Genomic DNA, 21,052 nt, shown 5'->3' with positions numbered 1-21,052 from the left:
CTTTTTTGCTTGGAACGTAAAGACAGTACCTGTTTCAAATCTCCTCCAAACAATATCGTTTTCCGCCCATTGGAACTTGTCATAGTACTCACTTAGTTAAGAAATTTATTTCCTGATCAAACCTATTTCATCTTTATTCCCAGGTTATTTTGTAAGAGTAGCCGTTGAGGTTATTTTACTTCATACCAAATATTGATTATATACAATAAATAAAAATTATAGGCCCTATTATATACAATTATATACAAAAATTGATATACAATAAATCTAAAAATTTAAAATGTTAGTTAATTTACAAAGAAGGTGTAGAATAAATCTAGAACATGTGTTTTGAAATATAAACAAAGCAGAAGTTTTCCATCTTGAATCGTTAATTATTTAGTCAACGTGGTTATTTCATGTTAAACGTTAAAAATACACAAATTTGAAAAGTTTCACAGTAAAATAATTTACTTCAACATTCTATAACCCTAAAAAGTCTTAATTAATATAGGTACCCTTAACCCTGGTTTTATATAGTATACAGTATGTTGCAGAATTGACTAGCAAATGGAGTAATCCAAATGTAATTTTGCATACTGGCTTAAAGATAAATCACGATCAAAAAAGTTTTGGAATTTCACTACCGGTATTTTTCCCGCCGTTACGGGATCGAGACCTTTAATTTGAGCCCTCTCCGGTCGTTCTACAACTTCCCAGTTGCCCACAATTTTGACGCAAAGAATCTGCTTACGTCATTAATATATAGTTGTGTCATAATTTAAAAAAATCCGGTACAGCAGTAAAGCAGTATAAAAAATTCAGGCTAAGAATCATGAAACAGTCTTGTTCCCCATCCGTGGGGCAGGACTAAAATTGAAGTTTAAATTTTGATTTTAAAATAGCCACCTAAGTAATCATTCTCTTATTGTTATGGAATATGCTCAGGTTCATTGTTAATAAGTATGTGCAATATTTGATATAATACTAAAATTTGAAGGCTTTACTTTCAATGTCCTTTATTTTATTGTTATATTTAAAAGTTATTGCTAAAAGTAATATTTGCAATTGTAATTTATAACATTATAGATTCCGTGCTTGCAATAATTATACAGGTAGTAATAACGTTTAGTTTTTGAAATCCGAATAGAATTAATAATAAATAAAAAAAAAAACAGTATTTTCTACCACTTGTAGCTACGGGCCACCAGTTCTGGTTACGATAGTAATAATTCCCTGTGTTGGGAGGGAAACGCCACCGAGCGTTCTTACTCGATATAATGGGGGCGAAAATCGACGAATTACCCACCCAGCCGTGGCGCGGGGATTTCTGAAGCGTCCGTCCGGGTGAAACACCATTTTGAGGGTGTCCGCGTCAAACACGTCCGGGCTAAACACGGAGCCTTGTCAAATTAGAGGCAAGATCAAGATGGGGTCATCCTGTTGTTTTGTTGATAGTAAACAAAAATATGTCAACATTTTGATTGCAATATAAATTTATTTACCTATATATATATATAAATATATAAAATATATAAAATATATAAAAGGCAAAGCCCTCACTGACTGACGTGGACTGACTGACACTCACTCACTCACTCATCACTAATTATCCCACATCCCATTTACCTAGGAGGCTGAAATTCGGTACACCGATTCTTTGGGCATTAAATAGGAAAACTAAGTAGTTTTTATTCTGATCGGGCTTTCAGGCTCCGCCCCAGTGGCTCTGGAGTTTCCCATGTTAACCTTGTTATGATTTTTCATACTTAAAAGGAATTTCTTAACAGCTGTTTCAATTAAACAAGTTGGTTCTGTTCTATGCACTGAGCTAAAATTATAACTGGAGGTAGCACTGCCATGGCAGAAGTCTGTCAAAAGCGTGTCGCTGATTTTGTTAGGTTGGTATAGCAGCGAGTTTTCTTATCATAGCAATAGCATGGCTTCTATAACTAGGTTGGTATAGCAGTGAGTTTTTTTATCCAATAACATGGCTTCTTTATAACTCACACCTCACGCAAACATGGCGGCTGGCGACACGCATCTTTGACATTCAGTGCTACCTCCAGTTAGAATTATAGCTCAATGGTTCTATGTTTTATCTATGGTTCTATGATGTTCAATAGCATTAAAGTTACAAGGATTACCAATTGGGTGCAGCACTATTATTTTTTTAAATTTATGACTACAGCCAATTAATTTGCAACCAAAAGGTGAGTGAGCGTAGCGAACGAACTTCAACCTGGAAGCGAGTTAGCGTAGCGAACGAGCTAACCTGAAGGCAAGTGAGCGGAACGAACGAGCTCCAACCTAAAGGTGAGTGAGCGTAGCGAACGAACTTCAACCAGGACGTGATTGAGCCATGCGAACGAGCTCACTTGTGAAGTTAAACGGGGCAAAGCCCGCGGGTACAGCTAGTTACAAATAAATTTAGTGTGGCCTTGACCATCGATATAGAGATCGATGGCCTTGAGCCGGGTTTTCCTAGGCGCGTAGTCGGCCAGCGGAGAGAGGAACGCGGAGAGCGGACTCATCTTGTCTTAGGTAATTTAATGTTACTGTTTTCCTAGCAGCGGAGCGGAATGCCATGTTAATTTCAATTTCGCTCTCCGTTGTCCGCTCTCCGCTGGCCGACTCCGCGTCTAGGAAAACCCAGCTTTGACTAGACCCTAGCCACAAAAAAAAAAATAATAAGGCTGAGTCCAATTTAGTTTAGTGAGTCCGTCAGTCCCTGGACTGGAGTGGAGTGAGTGGACTCGAGTGGAGTGGAGTCGGAAGATGAAGTGATTAGTGATGTAGGATGTAGGTAGATTTAGTTAGAAAAGAAAACAGAAAAGCAAGACAATAGTTATAGTGAGATTTTCAATTTCAAAAAATACGAACGAACAGTCTAATATTAAAGAGATTTGGTTAGTTTTATTGATGCAGTGATTTCACTATATTTGTGTCTATGAAATCTTCCCTGAGTTAAATGTGAATTCAAAGTCAATTACTTACTGTGTGGTTGGTAAGTAAACTGATGTTTAGTGTATCAACTTATTATGTTATGTCCTTCCTAGGCCCTTTCAAGTAACTAGGCCTAAGCTAAGTTACGGTAGGCTAACTGTTATCTTTAATTGAACAGATTATTTCAATCATTATTTAGAATTAACGTTGGGTAGGCCTACAGTTTCATGACTGGGTTATGCTAATATCGATTGAAAATATTGTTTAATAATCGACAAGTTATTTTAAAATATCGCAGAGGATACGCGTCCGGTAACCAGACGTGGATTAGGCGTCCGGCAGTTACTGTCATAACCTAACCTAACCAAACAAACTTGCTGATAATGAAAAAAATCAAATGAAGGTTCAATTCTCTTCAGGCTGCACTTTACTTGACGTCCTACACTCATTCGAATGAAAATATCGATTAATCGATTGCTTCATTCGATATATCGTTTGGTTAGTTAGGTAAGGTTAACCTAACCTAACTAACCAAACGATATATCGAATGAAACAATCGAATGAAAATATCGAATCGAAAAAAACAATCGAATGAGTGTAGGACGTCAAGTAAAGTGCAGCCTCTCTTCATAACATAAAATTATAAATGCCAAAAATTCTAACAAAAGATGTACAGTTAGGCCTAAGAAGAAATTACATTCAAAGCAAAATCTGTGACAAAAAGTTAAAGTAACCGATGGGTATCGAACCAGGGACCTCTTGGATATCAGCCGAGCACTCTATCCACTATACCACAAACAACGCTGGCCGAATATCGTATCGTTGTGGTAATGGCGTTCCGGGACCCCACAACCCGGTGACGTCACTACCGGACGCCTAATCCACGTCTGGTTACCGGACGCGTATCCTCTGTGTTAAAATATAGCCTATCTATTATAAAATGAAAGTGACATACTTTAAAAACCCTCCGAGTGTCCCTTGTTTTGGCCTTAATGTCTGCCTATTTTTTGCTCATTTGCAAGGATTTATTAAAACGGATCTGAGAAGCCTGAAAACAATGTTAATTATAGGCCTACTGTTCAATTTACCATTTTGTTTGGAAAATCATGGGCTTCAATATTATAGCCTACATAAAACATAAGGAACATTAGTTTCAAACAAATTTTTTAGGTAAAAAAAAAAAATATTTTGAAAAATTTTCAAAAAAAGTTTGCGCTTAATGAAATTGTATAAATTAGGCCTATAGGCCTATAAATAATTGAAAATAGACACTTTGTTCTAAATTTTATGAGGATTACAAATATATAATAATATAAGGAAGTAGATTTGCAAATAAATAAGTTATGGGCAAAAAACATGATTTCAGTACATAGCGTTTAGCTAAGAATGCGTAGCCTAACCATAGCTAGGAATCTGGCTGATAATTTACATAAATATCACTACCTAATTCTTCAGGATCATCAACCAGCCCTTCAAAATCACTTAAATCTTCTTATAATGCACCACGTATATCACTACTTTTGATTTTTAACACTAAAACAATGATAAACGTAATAAAATACATCAGTCATAGGTGCGAGGTTAACCAAGCTGTTTACAAATACGCACGTCAGCTGTCTGCTACAATATTTTCGGAACTAAAATGAGAAGCTCCTAAAGACAGACCTCCGGAGAAAGCTCTGAATCTGTCAAATAAAACGATACCTAACTCGATCCAGTTCAATCCGATTTTGTCAGTCATAGAGCCTTCGCCGTAAACAGTGTTTGTGAGTCGATGCATCGACAAATAACACTCGGAGGGTTAACCTAACCTAATCAAACTTGCTGATAATGAAAATATCGCATGAAGGTTTACTAACCGAATCGATAGTTTCAATCTACATTAGCATAGCCCAGTTCAGAAACTGTAGGCTAAGTATTCTTAATGCTCCTGAATTTTCCTTAGGTTCCTAACTAGGCTACACTATGAAGTGAGTTCTCTGGAAATATTAAAGCAATAAGATTGCCGGCAAAGTGATAGCCTATCTCAAGAAAATTAACTTAACTTACTAGGCCTATATGGCATAATCTTACTTTAATACCACTGTGTCCCAGATGACCAGATTATTTGGATGGATAGGCTGTGTCATTTGCAGCAAGTTAAGTTAAGTTTAAAGTGCACCATATTTAAAAGCGATTAACTTACACGATTCCTGTTGTGAGCAATGGGATTCATTAGAAATAAACAATGCCGTATGGCTAATTTGAGCCTAAGAAGTACAAGTTGCTCTACTGTTACCCTTTTCGATGCTAAAATTTTTTTGTAACTTTCCAAAAAATGCAAGAGGCCACATTAGGCCTAAGTTAACTTAAGTTATTTTTGTTACCGTTAACCCTTTCAATGCTAAAGTTTTTTTGTAAGCATCTCAAAAATGCAAGAGTTACTTAAACTTAAGTTATATTGTCTGAAAAGTACTAAGCTTGCCTCGGGGGCCAAGTTGAGTGTGCTGAAAAAAATCTGTAAAAATTAAATTTTTCATCTGAAATAGCGCTAAGGAACGATATATTGGGCCTCGATCGTATGAGGAATTGAAAGAAACCATTGCTATTTCGAAACAACAATCGAGTCAACCGATATGCCCACTTAAACTCACACGATCGAAAGTCATTCCAGGACAATAACTTATATCGTCGCTTAGCACTTATTGGATGAAAAACGAACAACGATGTAGGCCTACCGGTATTGTTCCATAACTTAGCACTTTTTGGGGAAAAGACACACAACGATATATCGTCGCATAGCACTGAGAGGGTTAAAGGCTTGCAGCAAACAGTAAAAATTTGCTTACACCCTGGAGAACTTTGGTCACATGATGTAGAGGGGTACAATTCCACAGAGAACCTATGGTAGGCCTATACTAACTTATTGGATGAAATATTAGGTAAGTTTGAGAAATATCTATTGGGTATCGTTTTTATGCGACTAAATATCAATTCTATATTGAATATAATGAACTACCGTTATCCATAGTGTCTTTCTAAGAATCAACTCCAAAACAAACATTTTGAATTTTATATTTTTAGAGTTGATGGGTGATTGATTTTTTTTACCTCTTGTAGGGTCTTTAACTTACCTTACAGTAACATTGTTCTGCGGTGGTAATGAGTAGATTAGCTTAGCTTAGTTCAGTTTGGTTTGGATTATTTTATGATTTAACTTACCATAATAGCATAAATTATACAGTAGCCTGAAATAAATTATACAGTAGCCTGAAATAAATTAAGTATAAACTAACATATACCTAATAAAATAAATGTAACATGATGAACATTTAAAAACTGATGTTGTGTAATTTGTTAAAGAGATGAATGTACAAAACGTCAATTTGTATTCGTGTTCTCTTTTTCATGAGTTTAACTTTAAAAAGGTCAAACTTAGTTTTTGACTATCTTAACTAAACTGAACTAAACTAACCTACCCATAAGATACAGTGCAATGTAAAAGAGTGGCTGGTGGCTCTCTTGGCTCTTGGATACCCTAGACCCATTAATAATAATGACAAAATGAATATTGTCATGAAATTAAGTTTAGTTCAATTGTATTTAGGCTTATCTATATCAAATGAACATCTCATTCGATAATATAGGACTTACTGCTAGGTTCTCTGCGGGACTGTACCCAAGTACCGCTTATCGTTCTATGGTCATTGATTTGATGGCTTCAATCAGCTGACTTAGCCCGAACTTTCCAGGTTAGGCCTAGTCTTTTCAAGCCTAGGCATCATGGAATCTCCTGATACTGGTTGACCTATTCCTGGTAGGCTATCTACTTTTATGTATTTTATGAACCCTAATCTGAATATTTGACAATCTAATTAAACTAATGCCGGTTTTTTCAGATCAAGAAAATATGCAAACTTCAGTTAGATAATGTAAACATTTGCAAAAAGAGGTCATCATGAAGTAAGACTATTAAACTCATGTACCCTACCAAAACAAATAATTGACAATGGATATTAATGAAGGTAGGCTCAGTAATTTATTACCTAGTGTTGTTTTCTGTGAGCCGTAGTTAAGATAATGAAAATTTTTCAAGCTTCCAATAAAGTGCCTTGAATAGTTCTGCCTTGAAAACAACTTGAATTTCAAAGGAAAAGTAGGCCTGCTCTAGACCTTTTATGTATGAACAGTTAAGCCAATCGGGCACCTCTAGTAATCCATCATTAATTTCACTTTTAAAAGAAATATGCGTTATGTAATGGAAGGAGGAAGTGTTTGGCAATGTTGTGTGAGTAGGCTGGGAGTGTTGTTAAACAATAACTTGTTGTTCTGACCTACAGAAGGCTGTTGCTTTAAGTAGGCCAGTGTTCTTGATCAATCAGGCCCTTGGCCTTGGGTCCAGGTTAGAAAATGTTAAGGGTTTTCAAAATTGGGGTTCAGAGTCTTTTCCAAATTGGGGTTTCAGTTTCTAACTAAATGATTTATACAGTTCCAGTCTACTTACTCTACCTTTTCGTTTGTTGTTTGTCTTTGTGTTGTTTTGAGTAATTAATAAAATTGGGGTTTTGTAAGCAAGTGTTGAGTTTCATTCCTGAGCTATGTCGCCCAAAGTAACAGTGGGTATTTCAAGGAGAGAAATACCTATTGTTACAGTTAGGCCTACATAATCTTTTAACAGTTAAATAAGCCAGGCATATTTTGTTTTATTCATTTGGCAGGTTATTTTGAAGGAAAACACCAATAAAAGTTTTCCCATTTGACCCCAAAACAAAAAAATTTGCAAAGATTGGAAAAAAAGTTGTATAAGTTATTGAAGCGTTTTTGTATGGCTAAATGGTTTTGTAGAAAATTACAAAAAGTAAAGGCCTACTGTAAATTAAACATTCCCATTTTATTCTTAAACTGTTGTAAATACTGTAGATTGTTTTATGGAAATATTAATGAAATTTGGCTAATTATTTTTCCTACAGTTACCTAACAATATTCTCTCACTGATTTGAGAAAGCAAAGTGGCCAATTTGCTCATCAGTGAGACATTGTTAACATTGTCTCACTCTAATTACTTTGTCTCACTCACTCCAGATTTGCAACGTGAAGGCACGAAATAGTGAGCGTGTAACATGCAGACAAGGTCGTATGCGCGCGAAACACGTTGGCAGCACCTCTAGTAATCCATCATTAAAATTTCACTTTTAAAAGAAATATGCGTTATGTAATGGAAGGAGGAAGTGTTTGGCAATGTTGTGTGAGTAGGCTGGGAGTGTTGTTAAACAATAACTTGTTGTTCTGACCTACAGAAGGCTGTTGCTTTAAGTAGGCCAGTGTTCTTGATCAAGGGTCAGTTTTGTGTGTAGTCAGTGTAGTGTAGTGTGTGAGGAGCTGGAGATTGCCCAATTTTTGCTGCATCATTTTGGACAATTATCCTCCAAAATTGTCAATTATATATGTTAACATTGTCTCACTGATGAGCGAATTGGCCAATTTGCTTTCTCAAATCAGTGAGAGAACATGTACATTGTTAGGTAACTGTAGGAAAAATATAATGTGTAACTCGAGTGCAATGTGCAATTGCCTCACTCGAGAAACCATTCCTCACTCGCCTACGGCTCGTGAGTAAGTATTTCTCTCGAGTGAGTCAATTGCTCCCTTTGCTCACTAGTTGCACAAATAACTATTATTCAATTCTTAGCTATCAACATTTCAACAAAAACACAATAAACCTTATTAACTTACCTTCCCTGTATCAGGAATCCTAAGTAGGTATTAAGTACGGTACCCATTAAAATTGAATGTTATTTAAATAGGAAATGAATCTGATAATTTTCAAGGGAATAGTTTAATTGACATTTTGTCAGGTAGGCCTGAATGAAAATTTGCTTAGTATGCAGGTTTGCTGTGGTAGGGCTATTATTTTTTACTATTATTTGAAGTTAGTCAGTTAACTAGTATGATTTAAAAAAGTCTGTTATATTTTAATCTTATCAGATCCATCACAATAATGCAAGGCCTAATACAATACATGTCATCTAAAGTTATGATATTTGTTAAACAGTCCTATCTTAATGTGTTCATTTTACAACTGTGTTTTACAAAGTTGTGTAGTTCTAAAAAGTGTAAGTTGCAGTGTATCTTGAAATCAGAACTAAGTAACTGTAGTTTCTATTTTAGTTTTTCCAGCCAAGATTATTAGGCTATTTAAAATAGGAAACAACAATGTCAGTAGACCCTATTAATTAAGTTGTGATATTTATGCTGTTAAAAGAAACTGGAGATAATATAAAAGCTTACCCGTACCTACAATTAATTTTTGTAGGCCTAAGTACAATAGTTAACCTGATCTGGAGTAAATGATTGCAGCTTACTCCATGAGTAGTTGTTCTGGCTAATAATTTATCACCAGCTATTATAATGTTGTGTCACTCTAGCCACATGCCAGAATCCACCAATGCTTTAAAACTATGTTTTAAAATGTTTACAGTCATTAAAATGTTTACAGTCAAAATACCTCCACCCAAGCCTGAACACCTGGAAGCACTGAAGAAATACTTTGGCCATTCTGAATTTCGACCTACCCAATGGGAAATTATTCATTCCATACTCGAGGTAAACGTCGTAACTAATTGATTATTAGTAGCTTTTGTATTAGTAGTTTTCTTTCATATTGATATTTCAGTCGTAATTAAAAAGAAATTATATAATTAGGTAATTTGTTAAACTTTAGCGTAGAAGCTTACTTTCTTTAACAATTCAATTCAATTCAAATATCTTTATTCATTTTTATGTACATTGTACAATAAATAGTGTCAAAATAATTACAATAAAAATAGTGTCAAAATAGTTCAACAGGATAAAAAACAGCAAAACATGAGGAATGGTTATAAAAACAACAAATACATTTTACAAATCTAGTAAGATAATTTATCATAGCGACTGAGGGAGGTGAAAAAATCGTCAAATGAATAAATTGCTAAATTTATTAAAAACTCTTTCAATATTTTTTTAAATTTGTTTGGATTTGTTTCTTTTTTAATATTTTTTGGAATAAATTTAAAAAATCTATTACCTGCATAGGATGGTTTCTTTTCAAAAAATTTAGTCCTATGTGGTTGTACATTTTCGTTCTTATTTCTTAAATTATAAGAATGGGATTTTTCTTTTGGTTCCGAATATTCTTCTTGTTTTTTTGCAATTATTATTGATTCATATATATACTGCCCGTAAACAGTAAAGATTTTTAGGTCCTTAAAATGCTCTTTAGCTGACTCATCATGCAGCAGCTTAAGCATGATTCTAACCGCTCTTTTTTGCTCCTTTAAAATGCTATCTAGATTACATATTTTTGTTGAGCCGTAGAGTGCTATGCCAAACGTGATATGTGAATGCACATGTGCAAAATATATATTTTTTAAAGTTTTTAAGTCACAGTAAAAAGACATACTTGATAAAGCATGAATTCCGGAATTAATTTTACTTAAAATTTTGTGGACATGTTTATCCCAATTCAAGTGCTGATCTAGTGTTAAACCCAAAAAATTTGTACTAATTTCTTCATCAATATGTTGTAAGTTATAGCTTATTGTTATTGGCTCCTTCTGTCTATTTTGTTTTGTCTTAAAATTTATAAATTTAGTTTTTTGTAAATTCATCATCAAGTTGTGGCTATTAAGAAAATTTCCAATACTTTCCAATTCTACATAAGCGAACATTTCTGTTTGCTCTATTGAGTTGGATGATATCACCAAATTCGAGTCATCAGCATACAGACATAGTGTTGAATTTTTATTATATGTTAAAGAATCTTTCATTCCACATAGATAGCACAAAAAAAGCAGGGGCCCTAATATTGAGCCTTGTGGCACTCCGAAAACTATTGGCTTATAAGTTGAGCATGATTTAATAATTCTATTGTAATTTGTCAAGTGAGTTATTTCTACGTATTGAGATCTTTCAGTGAGATATGACGTAAACCAATTAAGAGTTCGTTTTGCTACTCCTAGTCTTTGAAGTTTTTCAAGTAGAGTAGAATGCCTAACACTGTCGAATGCCATAGATAGGTCCATAAAAATACCAGTTGTACATTTTCCCTTGTCAACATTTGTTAACATAAACCTAATTTTTTCTATACTATTGCAACTCTAATGAAAGGTTTATGAATATCCTATACTAAAGTTTCCTACATTGTCACTCCACTAATATCAGAATCAGAATCATATAGCATTGCTATGTCACTACTCTAATATACCAATACTAGTACTGTATGTCAGTATAATGCCAATTTTTTAAAACGTCAGTGTTCCTGCCTAGAATGTTTTTAAGACAATCTTTTGTGTTATAATTAGGAAATTGTCCAAGGTCCTTCTTTTAGCGAATTTCCCATATAGGGAATAAGCTATTACCGTACTACTCATGGTATGACCTGGACCCGGGACCGATTTAATTGTTCGTTTTGAGGTCCCTAGAGGCTAAAAACACCATCCGTTCAAATTCATATTGTGTAGGTTAGTGCGATAACTCAAGCAAAAATGATCCGATTTTGATGAAATTTAGTACAAATGTGTAAACCTACGTTTATTCAAACGAGTTTGCAAACCAGCATAATCGGGCCATGGGAACGGGGGTTTATGAAGAGTTTTATGGGGTAAAAATGGGTTTTTCCAATTTTTCACCCTAAAAACACAAATTTTTGCAATTTCTTTTAAAACTGTTTTGTAGAGCTTAAAAAAAGGAATAATTTAGTATATTGAAGCGCTCTTGTATGCCTAACTGTCACAGAGAAAATTCAAAAATAATGTTAATTTAAATTTCCCATGTTATTCTTATGGTGAACGGTTGTAGTTTACTTGTTTATGGATATATATTGATAAAATTTGGCAAATTTATTTATTTCATCCTATACTATTTGACGTATGGTCAAAAAACACTTTTTACCTTCCCCGTAGCAGCAAACCTAAGCACTCATTAAATCTAATGTTATTTAAATTGGGAATAAATATGTCTTATTTATGGAAATATTTTAGTAAAAATGTATGAGACAAGTTGAAATTCGCTTAGTAGAACAACAATATCTACTGAACCACTTGATGATTATTTAGTCAGAACAAGTTTTTTTTCAAAATTTGCAGCACATTTTTGACTAGCTTATTTATTTTTAACATTATTGTTTTCACCATCGCAAGATATGCTGTCAATATATTGTTACATCGAACGGGAGACGATGATGATGTCCTTGTGTCAGAAGGGTGATATCAAGATATTGTCGCAAACACGAGAGACAATGGTGATGTATTCACAACTGCAGGGGAATTTCGAGATATTACTAATCATGGGACTTGATGATGATGTACTTCTTACCACAAGGGTATATCATGATAGTGCTTCGATCACGGGACTAGATGATGATATCTTTTGGACTCCCGGGGAATTCCAAGATATTACTGCAATCATGGGACTCGATGATGATATGTTTGGTACAGCATGGTAATATTAATATAGTGCTGCGATCACTGGACTCGATAACGATTTTTTGGGACTGTGGGGTAATATCAAGATATGACTGTTGATTATGGGAAGCGATGATGATGATGTTTTGCGTGGCTGTGATCATGGGAAGCTATGATGATGTTTTTGTGAAGTGAATCTCATTATATTGCCGTGCTCACGAGAAGAGTTGATAATGTCTATCTGTCGGCGGGGAATGTAAAGATGAAAAGATGTTTAATCGTCCCCTTAGTTTATTATTTGGAAAACAAATTTTCTTAATCAACATCTTGTATTGACAGTTACCTATATATGGTATTTGTTTGATAATTAGATTTAGATTTTGGTATTGGAAAATTGGAAGGGAGCAGGTTGCTTAGCTAGGCACTATGAAATGGGGAGAATTTGCACTCCTCACCTTGGGGGGATGGGCACCTCTTATCATTCTTATTTAAACAAATCTAAACATTAAAATGATCCTATAGCAAAAAATATACTCATAAGATCTATTTTAGGATTCAAAAGCGGCCCACACACTAGGGCGCTTGTGCGCGCACATGTGACTCGCGAACAGCTCGACGCGGATGCCCCTCAATGTGTGGGTAAATGTGCCCATGCTCGCGACGCGCATGCGAGGTGCCTGGTGCCTGCCGCCGGACCTTCGAGCATCTTCACAAGTGCGCGAGCTTGTTATGATGCGCGCCAGTCTGTGGGAAACCGAGGCACATGTTCGTGAACTAGCAGTACAAACCATAGCTGCATATACTGTAAATCGGTAACTACAAGGTCTGCGCCTGCGTGGCACAGTGTACACTAACTACTGCCCAACGTGTTGCATTTTATTTGTCGTTGTTGTTTGGTTATTATTGACTTCTTTGTTGTGCGGTTAAGATGTCCTGGCATAAGAAAGATTTGGTCTGACTTTATTGAGCTTTATAGATCACAAACGTGTTCTTGGGACGTGGAAAGTGCAAACTTTTCAAACAAATAAATGAGAAAAGAAATTATGGAGCTATTGATAACGAAATGCAAGGGGGTGTTTGCTGACAGTGACGATAAGTTTGTGAAGACTGAAATTAACTCTTTGAGATATTAATATCGATGTGAACCAAATATACTAATTAAATCTAAGTCTATAACCCTCATACTCTAAATACGACCCTTATACCCTTATATTAAATAATACAACCCTCATATTCTATAATAACTTATTTCCCGAAAACCCAAAACCATAATACATACAACTAATAACTACCCAATTAATTAGTAGTGTATAATCAAATCTGTTTTTTAAGCCAAATTTTATTCTTTAGTGACTTAGCTTGCAACTCTAAAAAAATGTCCATGTTAAAAAAATGAAAAATGAAAAAATAGTAAAAATTTACATGGTGACGATACAAAGGAGTTTATTCGAATGATTTCAATATAACTGTTGAATTTGCTGTAATAGCCCACTATTTGCATGGTCAAAGACGGTGGCGCGCGCGCATGTGTCTTTAGTGTGTGGTTGCCAATTGAATCGCACATGTGCCTAGAGCCGCTCACAGTCACCTCACCACGAGCCACGCAAGGCACATGCGCGCTAGTGTGTGGGCCGCTAAAGCCTTTACAGCTGGATTTATTTATGTTATTTATTTACTTACGAGTTTATTAAATGCATCTCACATAAACTTTATTTTCCTAGGAAAGACGAGACTGCTGTGCTATAATGGCTACAGGTTATGGCAAGTCCTTGTGCTACCAGTATCCTGCAGTGTTTTCAGGTGGCATTGCCCTTGTTATATCTCCGCTTATATCACTCATGCAAGATCAAGTGCTCAATCTTGAGGTAGGCCTACGCTATCATTGACTATTGGATACAGAAGGCTATATGAAAAAGGTTTTAGATATATATATATATTATATGTTTTAGCGTTCTGAATAATTTGTGAAGAGTTTTATGACATGACGCTTAGTTTTAGTTGGTTTCTCAACATTTTAATGTGTTGTATAAATAAGGTGAATGCTTCCATATACACTCTGCTCCACACTTACTGCTTTAATGTTGCTGATTCATTTTACATAAAATATAATTTTCTGCTCAATTGACATTAATTATAATATCATCACATTAGTAATAGGCAATAGACCAATCAATAAAAGAAATTTGCTTACAAAACAGATTTTAGAATGTATATAGTCTGCTTGCTGGGGAGTATGGGTGTTTAATATCACACGTTTTCAATGAGTGTTACTGTGTGCAGGTGGCTGGTATCCCAGCTGTGATGATGGGTGCTGCGCAGACAGCCAAGGTCTCAGCCATAGAGAATCTGCTTGCTGGGGAGTACAGGGTGGTTTATGTCACACCTGAATGGTGTCTTAATGATCACGGAGCCTCCATCCTCCAAAAGGTAGGTGTATTAAATTGAATCGAAGAACATTTTCTTCTCTTCCACAAGAAAAAAACTCTAAATTATTCAAAACTTGTTAAAAAAAGATTTATAAAAAAAAATATTTCAGGATGTAGGCCTATAAAGTTTGCAATAGGTGGACTTTCAGAATAGTGAATCTCTACTGTGTTTTAAATGCTAACTTACCTTTTATGCACGATAAAGATAAAAGACATAAATATCTGACAACAATGGTATTCACTATATAGCATTTGTGCACATCTAAAATGAAAACATAGGCCTACCCATCTAAAATAATTTTTTGTGGGGATAGCAGGCTTACCTAAATGGGAAAGAATCCAAACTGGTACAGGATACACAAAACTTTTCACTACACAAATCACAAAACATTTGAATATTTCACTGTCACTGACAGCATTTTCAACTAAGGAAGAGAGAGTTTTCTTTTCTCTCTCTTCTAATAAGGATCATTTGATAAGAATTATGATAAGGACTAATAAGGATTACTCTAATAAGAAAAAAAAACTCTCTTCGTTATTTGAAAATGCTGTCAATGATGGTGTAATATTCTAGTGTTTTGTGTATATAGTGTTAAGTTTTTTGTATCCCGTGCCAGTTTGGACTCTTTCCCATTCAGTTAAGCCTGCTATCCTCACAAAAATCCCTAAAACCTAGGCTCTTGTGCTCCATGTTACATCCTTATCCTTAACCTCATTTAAAACAATGCAGGTTAGGTTTAACTCAAACATATATTTTGCTAAGAAAAATCCAGACACCAAGTGAATTTTATATGTAAAATTGATGTTAGGCTACTGTTATGTTTGTATGTTACTCTTGGCTTTATCATTTGTTGTGTGTTAGTTGCTGAAGGCCCATAACTTGACTCTGGTTGCCATAGACGAGGCTCACTGTGTTAGTCAGTGGGGTTTTGACTTCCGTCCCAAGTACAGGTAGGTACATATTAATTGAAACTAAAAACATCGCACAGTTTAATAACAATAACAATGCAACAATGTGATGTTTCCAAATGGTATTTTTGATTAAGGGTTAAATTTTAGTATTTGTGTAAACCTTTTTGTAAGATTGGTGTACAAACAATACATTATTTTTATATTTATATTTTCCTTTTTATCCTGTGGTTGAGCAAAAATCGCACGGCCAATTTCTTAGGTTGACAGTACCATTTCAAAAACAAAACTGATCTACCAACACCAACTCCAGCAGAACAGTTTTCCCCCAAATCAGTGTGATTTGATATTCAACTGTTGGCCGATCCCTTGTGTCTCCCTGGCCTAAGATTACTTAAGGGCTTGAGTGGAGGGCGAGGCTTCACAAATACTGCTCTCTGATTGGCTGCTGCTAAAAGACTGTGTATACTATTTATGCCAGTAGGAAGTACAGTCCACATTCTGGAAAATCAGGGATAGTCATGGAAAAAAATTCTGGTCATTGAAAGTCCTGGAAATAGGCAAAAAGTCATGGAAATACCCTATGACGGATGGGTTTGAGGGGACTTTCAATGCTCTAGTCGGCTGTAACCCCGACTATTTGCATTTTTCAGAGTTTTTCACAAACGTATGACAATTCAATTTATACAGTTGTATTAGGCCTAGCTAATGAGTATTGAGTTTGTTAGTTCGTTGTTGTACTTATTGTACTCCATTGTTATCTGTTCATACATATTTCAGTATTTTCAGTAAAATATCTTGTCTAGGCAGTATTATTCGTGACTGTATGTTATATTATAATTTTTTAGTAAAGTCCGTGAGTCATGGAAATCAATGGTTAATGGTCATGGATAGTCATGGAAAGTCATAAGTTAATGACAAATTTTCTGTGGACACCCTGAAGTAGAGTCTACCCAGAGTAGTTTTGGTATCGGCAATCAACTTTGTTTTTCTTTTCGTTAAACTTTCCAAAATCTATGAGTTTCTTCATCCATATCATTATGGGATTTTAAAAATTAATTATGTTACTTCTACAGGAATATTACCTACGTTTTATAGTAATGTAACATTATTTTTCTCCAATAGTTTACATGTTTATTTATTTTGTAGAAATTTGGGTAAGCTGAAGGAAATTTTGCCTGATATTCCATTTTTGGCAGTAACGGCCACTGCCACACCTCAGGTCCGCATGGATATAGTCTCCTCTCTGCGGCTCAGGTTTGTACTATTGTTACTGTTAAAGGAAACTTAAATAAATTATAGAGGTATGTAAGCTGCATTAAATTGTACAATTAGTAAGATAAAGATACCCTACTTATAGTAAAACATTGTAGCCCAACCACAAAAGAAACAAGAATAACTATTCGAATTCATTTCCTATTACTGGAATGTTAGTTATTAATAAATAATATAATATTACCTTCTACTGTTCCAAATTAGTGTAGTCTACGACGCGTTTCGTCAACACAGTGACATCATCAGGTTATCCGCTATCGCTTCGCCTTGAATTTAAAAGAAAACAGTCATTACACGTATCACAAACACATATTTACGGACCGATCGGTATTGTCGTCGCCCAGAATTAATCATGTGCGTACGCAAGTTGTGGCCACCGCGACGAAAATACCGATCGGTCCATAAATGTAGTAAATATGTGTTTGTGATACGTGTAATGACTGTTTTATTTTAATATTAAAGACGAAGCGATAGCGGATAACCTGATGATGTCACTGTGTTGACGTAGACTACACCAATTTGGAACGGTAGAAGGTAACATTATATTATTTAACAATAGGTAACTAACTAATCTTGGTGGTTATGTGCAATGCTTGTCTTTCAGAAATCACAGGATGGTGGTGACAAGTTTTGATAGGCCCAATCTTTACTTCTCTGTCAAACTGAAAGCCAATGACAAAGACATTGTGAGCGACTTGGAGAGACTCATGGTGAGGGATGGACTCATCAAGAAGTTCCCTGGTCCGACCATCATTTACTGCCCTACAAAGAAAACCACTGAGAAAGTCGCTGAAGCGCTCAGTAGTGAGTACAATTTTCTTTAATACCAAATCAACCAAAATTATAAGATTTTACAATAAATTTAATCTGACATAATAAAAAATTTGTTTGCTACAAAAAAGTTTTTATAGAATTAAAAGTTTGCTATTAATCCTATCCTATACTCTAATACGAGCTATGTCTGTTTGTTTATCTGTCTGTATATAACAAAACCCAGCAGAAGGATTTTGACTAAATTTTGGGATTAGGAATTTATAGCTCTAAAACCGTGATTGGTGATAGCCACTACCTCAGGAAGATTTGTATTTCTCTACACAACTCATTTAAACATTTAACTGGCCTTATGGGTTGCCAAGTATAGGGATGGACGGGATTGAATTTTTAGTTCGGGACGGGACGGGACGGGATTTTTATTTCCTTTCCGATTTTCGGGACGGGACGGGACGGGATTTTTTTCTGTGCATAAAAAGAAAGTCTTGAGTATTGCAGTTACCAAAAAAGGCATACGAAATCAATCTTTACCGTTTGTGGCACTGATCTATAAATACCCCCGCCGCAGCAAACCTGCCGACTAAGCGAATTTCCATTTGTCTGAATTGATTTTCAGTTAAATATATTTTAATAACATTAGGTTTAACGAGTACCTAGGTTTGCTGCTACAAGGAAACTAATAAAGTGTGTTTTTGAGTAAAATATTGATAGCTTAGTACAAAATAAATAAATTTGCCAAGTTTGATCAAAATATACCCATAAACAAGCAAACTACAACATTTGACAATATTCTCCATAAGAATAACATGGGAATTTTAGATTACAATTTTTTTTAATTTTCTCCGTTACTAATAATCGAACAAAAATACTTTTATATACTAAATTATTTGTTTTTTTAAGCTCTTTGAAAAGGTCTAAAGAGAAATCGGGAAATTTTGTGTTTTGAGGGTCAAAAGTGAGAAAAACCAATTTTTACCCCATAAAACCCCCTGTAAAGCCCCGTTCCCATGGTCCGATCGTGCTGGTTCGCGAACTCATTCAAGTTTATCCCGCTTTACACCTCTAAACCAAATTTCATCAAAATCGGACAAAAATTACTCTAGTTATCGCGTTCACGGACGTATATATATATATATATATATATATATATATATATGTCTATATATATATATATGTCTATATATATATACATATATAAAAATTTGAACGAATGGTGTTTTTGGCCTCTGGGGACATCAAAATGAAAAAGTAAATCGGTCCCGGGCCTAGGTCTTACCGTGCCACCTACGGTAATAGCTACTTCCCTATAGGGAAATTCGCTAAAACCAAAAAATGGGTAAGAATTTTTCAGGTACCTATAGAAACTTGTGACTCGCGGTCGAAAGGACTCGCGGTCACGGTGCGATCGTCAAAATGACGGCAGTAACGGGGTGATCGTCGGTATGACTCGCGGTCACGGTATGACTCGCGGTCACGGCATGATCGTCGGTATGACTCACGGTCACGGTATGACTCGCGGTCACGGCATGATCGTCGGTATGACTCACGGTCACGGCGCTATCGTCGGTATGACTCCGCGGTCACGGGGTAATCGTCGGTATGACTCCGCGGTCACGGGGTAATCGTCGGTATGACTCCGCGGTCACGGGGTAATCGTCGGTATGACTCCGCGGTCATGGCGTGATCGTCGGTATGACTCTGTGGTCATGGCGTGATCGTCGGTATGACTCGGCGGTCACGGCGTGATCGTCGGTATGACTCCGTGGTCACGGCGTGATCGTCGGTATGACTCCGCGGTCACGGCGTGATCGTCGGTATGGCTCCGCGGTCACGGCGCGATCGTCGGTATGACTCCGCGGTCACGGCGCGATCGTCGGTATGACTCCGCAGTCACGGCGTGATCGTCGGTATGACTCCGCGGTCACGGCGTGATTGTCGGTATGACTCCGCGGTCACGGCGTGATCGTCGGTACGACTCCGCGGTCATGGCGTGATCGTCGGTATGACTCCGTGGTCACGGCATGATCGTCGGTATGACTCCGTGGTCACGGCGCAATCGTCGAAACGACTTCGTCTCCTGCGTTCGCGGACCTATCGCTCGCAATAGCGGCGTCATCGGCACTCGCGAAGCGGCAAAATTGCCGGCGATCGGACCAAATCCCGTCCCGATAAATTCCCGAATCAAATGTAATCCCGTCCCGATAATCGGGAATATTTTTTTCCCGAAAAATTCCCGAAATTTCGGGACCCGTCCATCCCTAGGAAGTAACTATGTTGGTTGGAAAAAGTAAACAAGATATTCGTTACATGTGTTTATAACAAGCCATCCACAGTCAACTAGCAAATTATAATATACAGTACAAAGAAAAAAACATCAGTTGTAACTATTTAGCAAAGATAATCATTGACTATTGGATACAGAAGAAGACATCCCATCTATATGGATCAGCTGTTGCCAATTTTTTACTAAAAGCTAATGTAGTTGTGTGAGCCAGTCACAGATTGCTCTAGTGTCTAAAACTCTATTTTGTACCTTATTTTTTGTTAATGAGATAGTTGCTGGGTCATAACAGTTGCTATAGCTCATAATAAGTCATTCCATCAGTTTGACTTGATAAAAACCATTGTGTAATTGGCAGAAATCAGTAATTTATATCAGCGCAATCTGTAGGTGGCTCACATCAACTAAGACAAGTTTGATCAAAAACCTGGCGGCAACTTTAACATGGGGATGAAACTGGGGAACTGAAAATTACTCGATTGGGAAAAAAGTTCCGATCAAATACTGATTATTTTAATTAGCCCTCTCTCACCTAAGATTTTAGATACTATTTAATACATTTATTTTCTTTATTTTTATTTTGTTTTCTTACACTTATATTCCAAGTAAACTAATTACATCTGGGACTGGGGGTTTGATTGGCATAAAACTATTACTGTATGCTAAACCCCAATGAAAAAACGGACAGAATCTCAATAATTTCTTTGGAAGTAGTAGCGAAAGCACGAAAAATCATTGTCACATTTGAAAATAATATTATTTCGGTTATATCATATTTGTTTTATCTGCTGTCATTGTGAGCGTAAAAGTCGAACAATGGATTCAATGAATAGTGGGGAAAAAGATTCTGTGCAAGTAGCACTTAAACTTAAGCAAGGTGATAAATGTATCTTATTTTTGTTTAATTGCATACTTTTACATTACAAGGTGTTTATTATTTCAGCGATCAAATGTCTAGATAGTTTGTAATAAAAACGTTTATCGGGAATTATAAAATGTCTGTTTACAATATTGTTTCAAGGATTAAACCCAATTAACCACAACCA

The 21,052-nt window shown here is 35.9% G+C and overlaps 1 protein-coding gene across 3 annotated transcripts in view; it reads left to right on the top strand.

The window, feature by feature from the left end:
• Positions 1 to 2,790: 2,790 nt before the first annotated feature.
• The window catches only part of LOC128988866 (bifunctional 3'-5' exonuclease/ATP-dependent helicase WRN-like), a 33,367-nt gene continuing 15,105 nt past the window's right edge, over positions 2,791 to 21,052 (top strand). Inside the window, exons 1-8 of one of the 3 annotated variants that reach the window (XM_054410598.1) lie at positions 2,791 to 2,952; positions 6,804 to 6,929; positions 9,401 to 9,507; positions 14,066 to 14,209; positions 14,625 to 14,771; positions 15,633 to 15,721; positions 16,829 to 16,936; positions 17,559 to 17,758. In XM_054410598.1, the coding sequence (XP_054266573.1) occupies positions 6,914 to 6,929; positions 9,401 to 9,507; positions 14,066 to 14,209; positions 14,625 to 14,771; positions 15,633 to 15,721; positions 16,829 to 16,936; positions 17,559 to 17,758 (811 nt within the window). In that variant the 5' untranslated portion in view covers positions 2,791 to 2,952; positions 6,804 to 6,913. Of the gene's footprint in view, positions 2,987 to 6,803; positions 6,930 to 9,400; positions 9,508 to 14,065; positions 14,210 to 14,624; positions 14,772 to 15,632; positions 15,722 to 16,828; positions 16,937 to 17,558; positions 17,759 to 21,052 lie in introns of all 3 variants that reach the window. The other 2 variants (XM_054410589.1, XM_054410608.1) reach the window with 2 other exon arrangements.

This window comes from Macrosteles quadrilineatus, unplaced genomic scaffold (assembly GCF_028750875.1).
Source record: "Macrosteles quadrilineatus isolate MER2022 unplaced genomic scaffold, UCM_ALF_1.0 Scaffold_1__1_contigs__length_201487025, whole genome shotgun sequence".
In the NCBI taxonomy this organism is placed as follows: domain Eukaryota; kingdom Metazoa; phylum Arthropoda; class Insecta; order Hemiptera; family Cicadellidae; genus Macrosteles; species Macrosteles quadrilineatus.
This window is presented reverse-complemented; position numbering and strand designations above follow the sequence as displayed.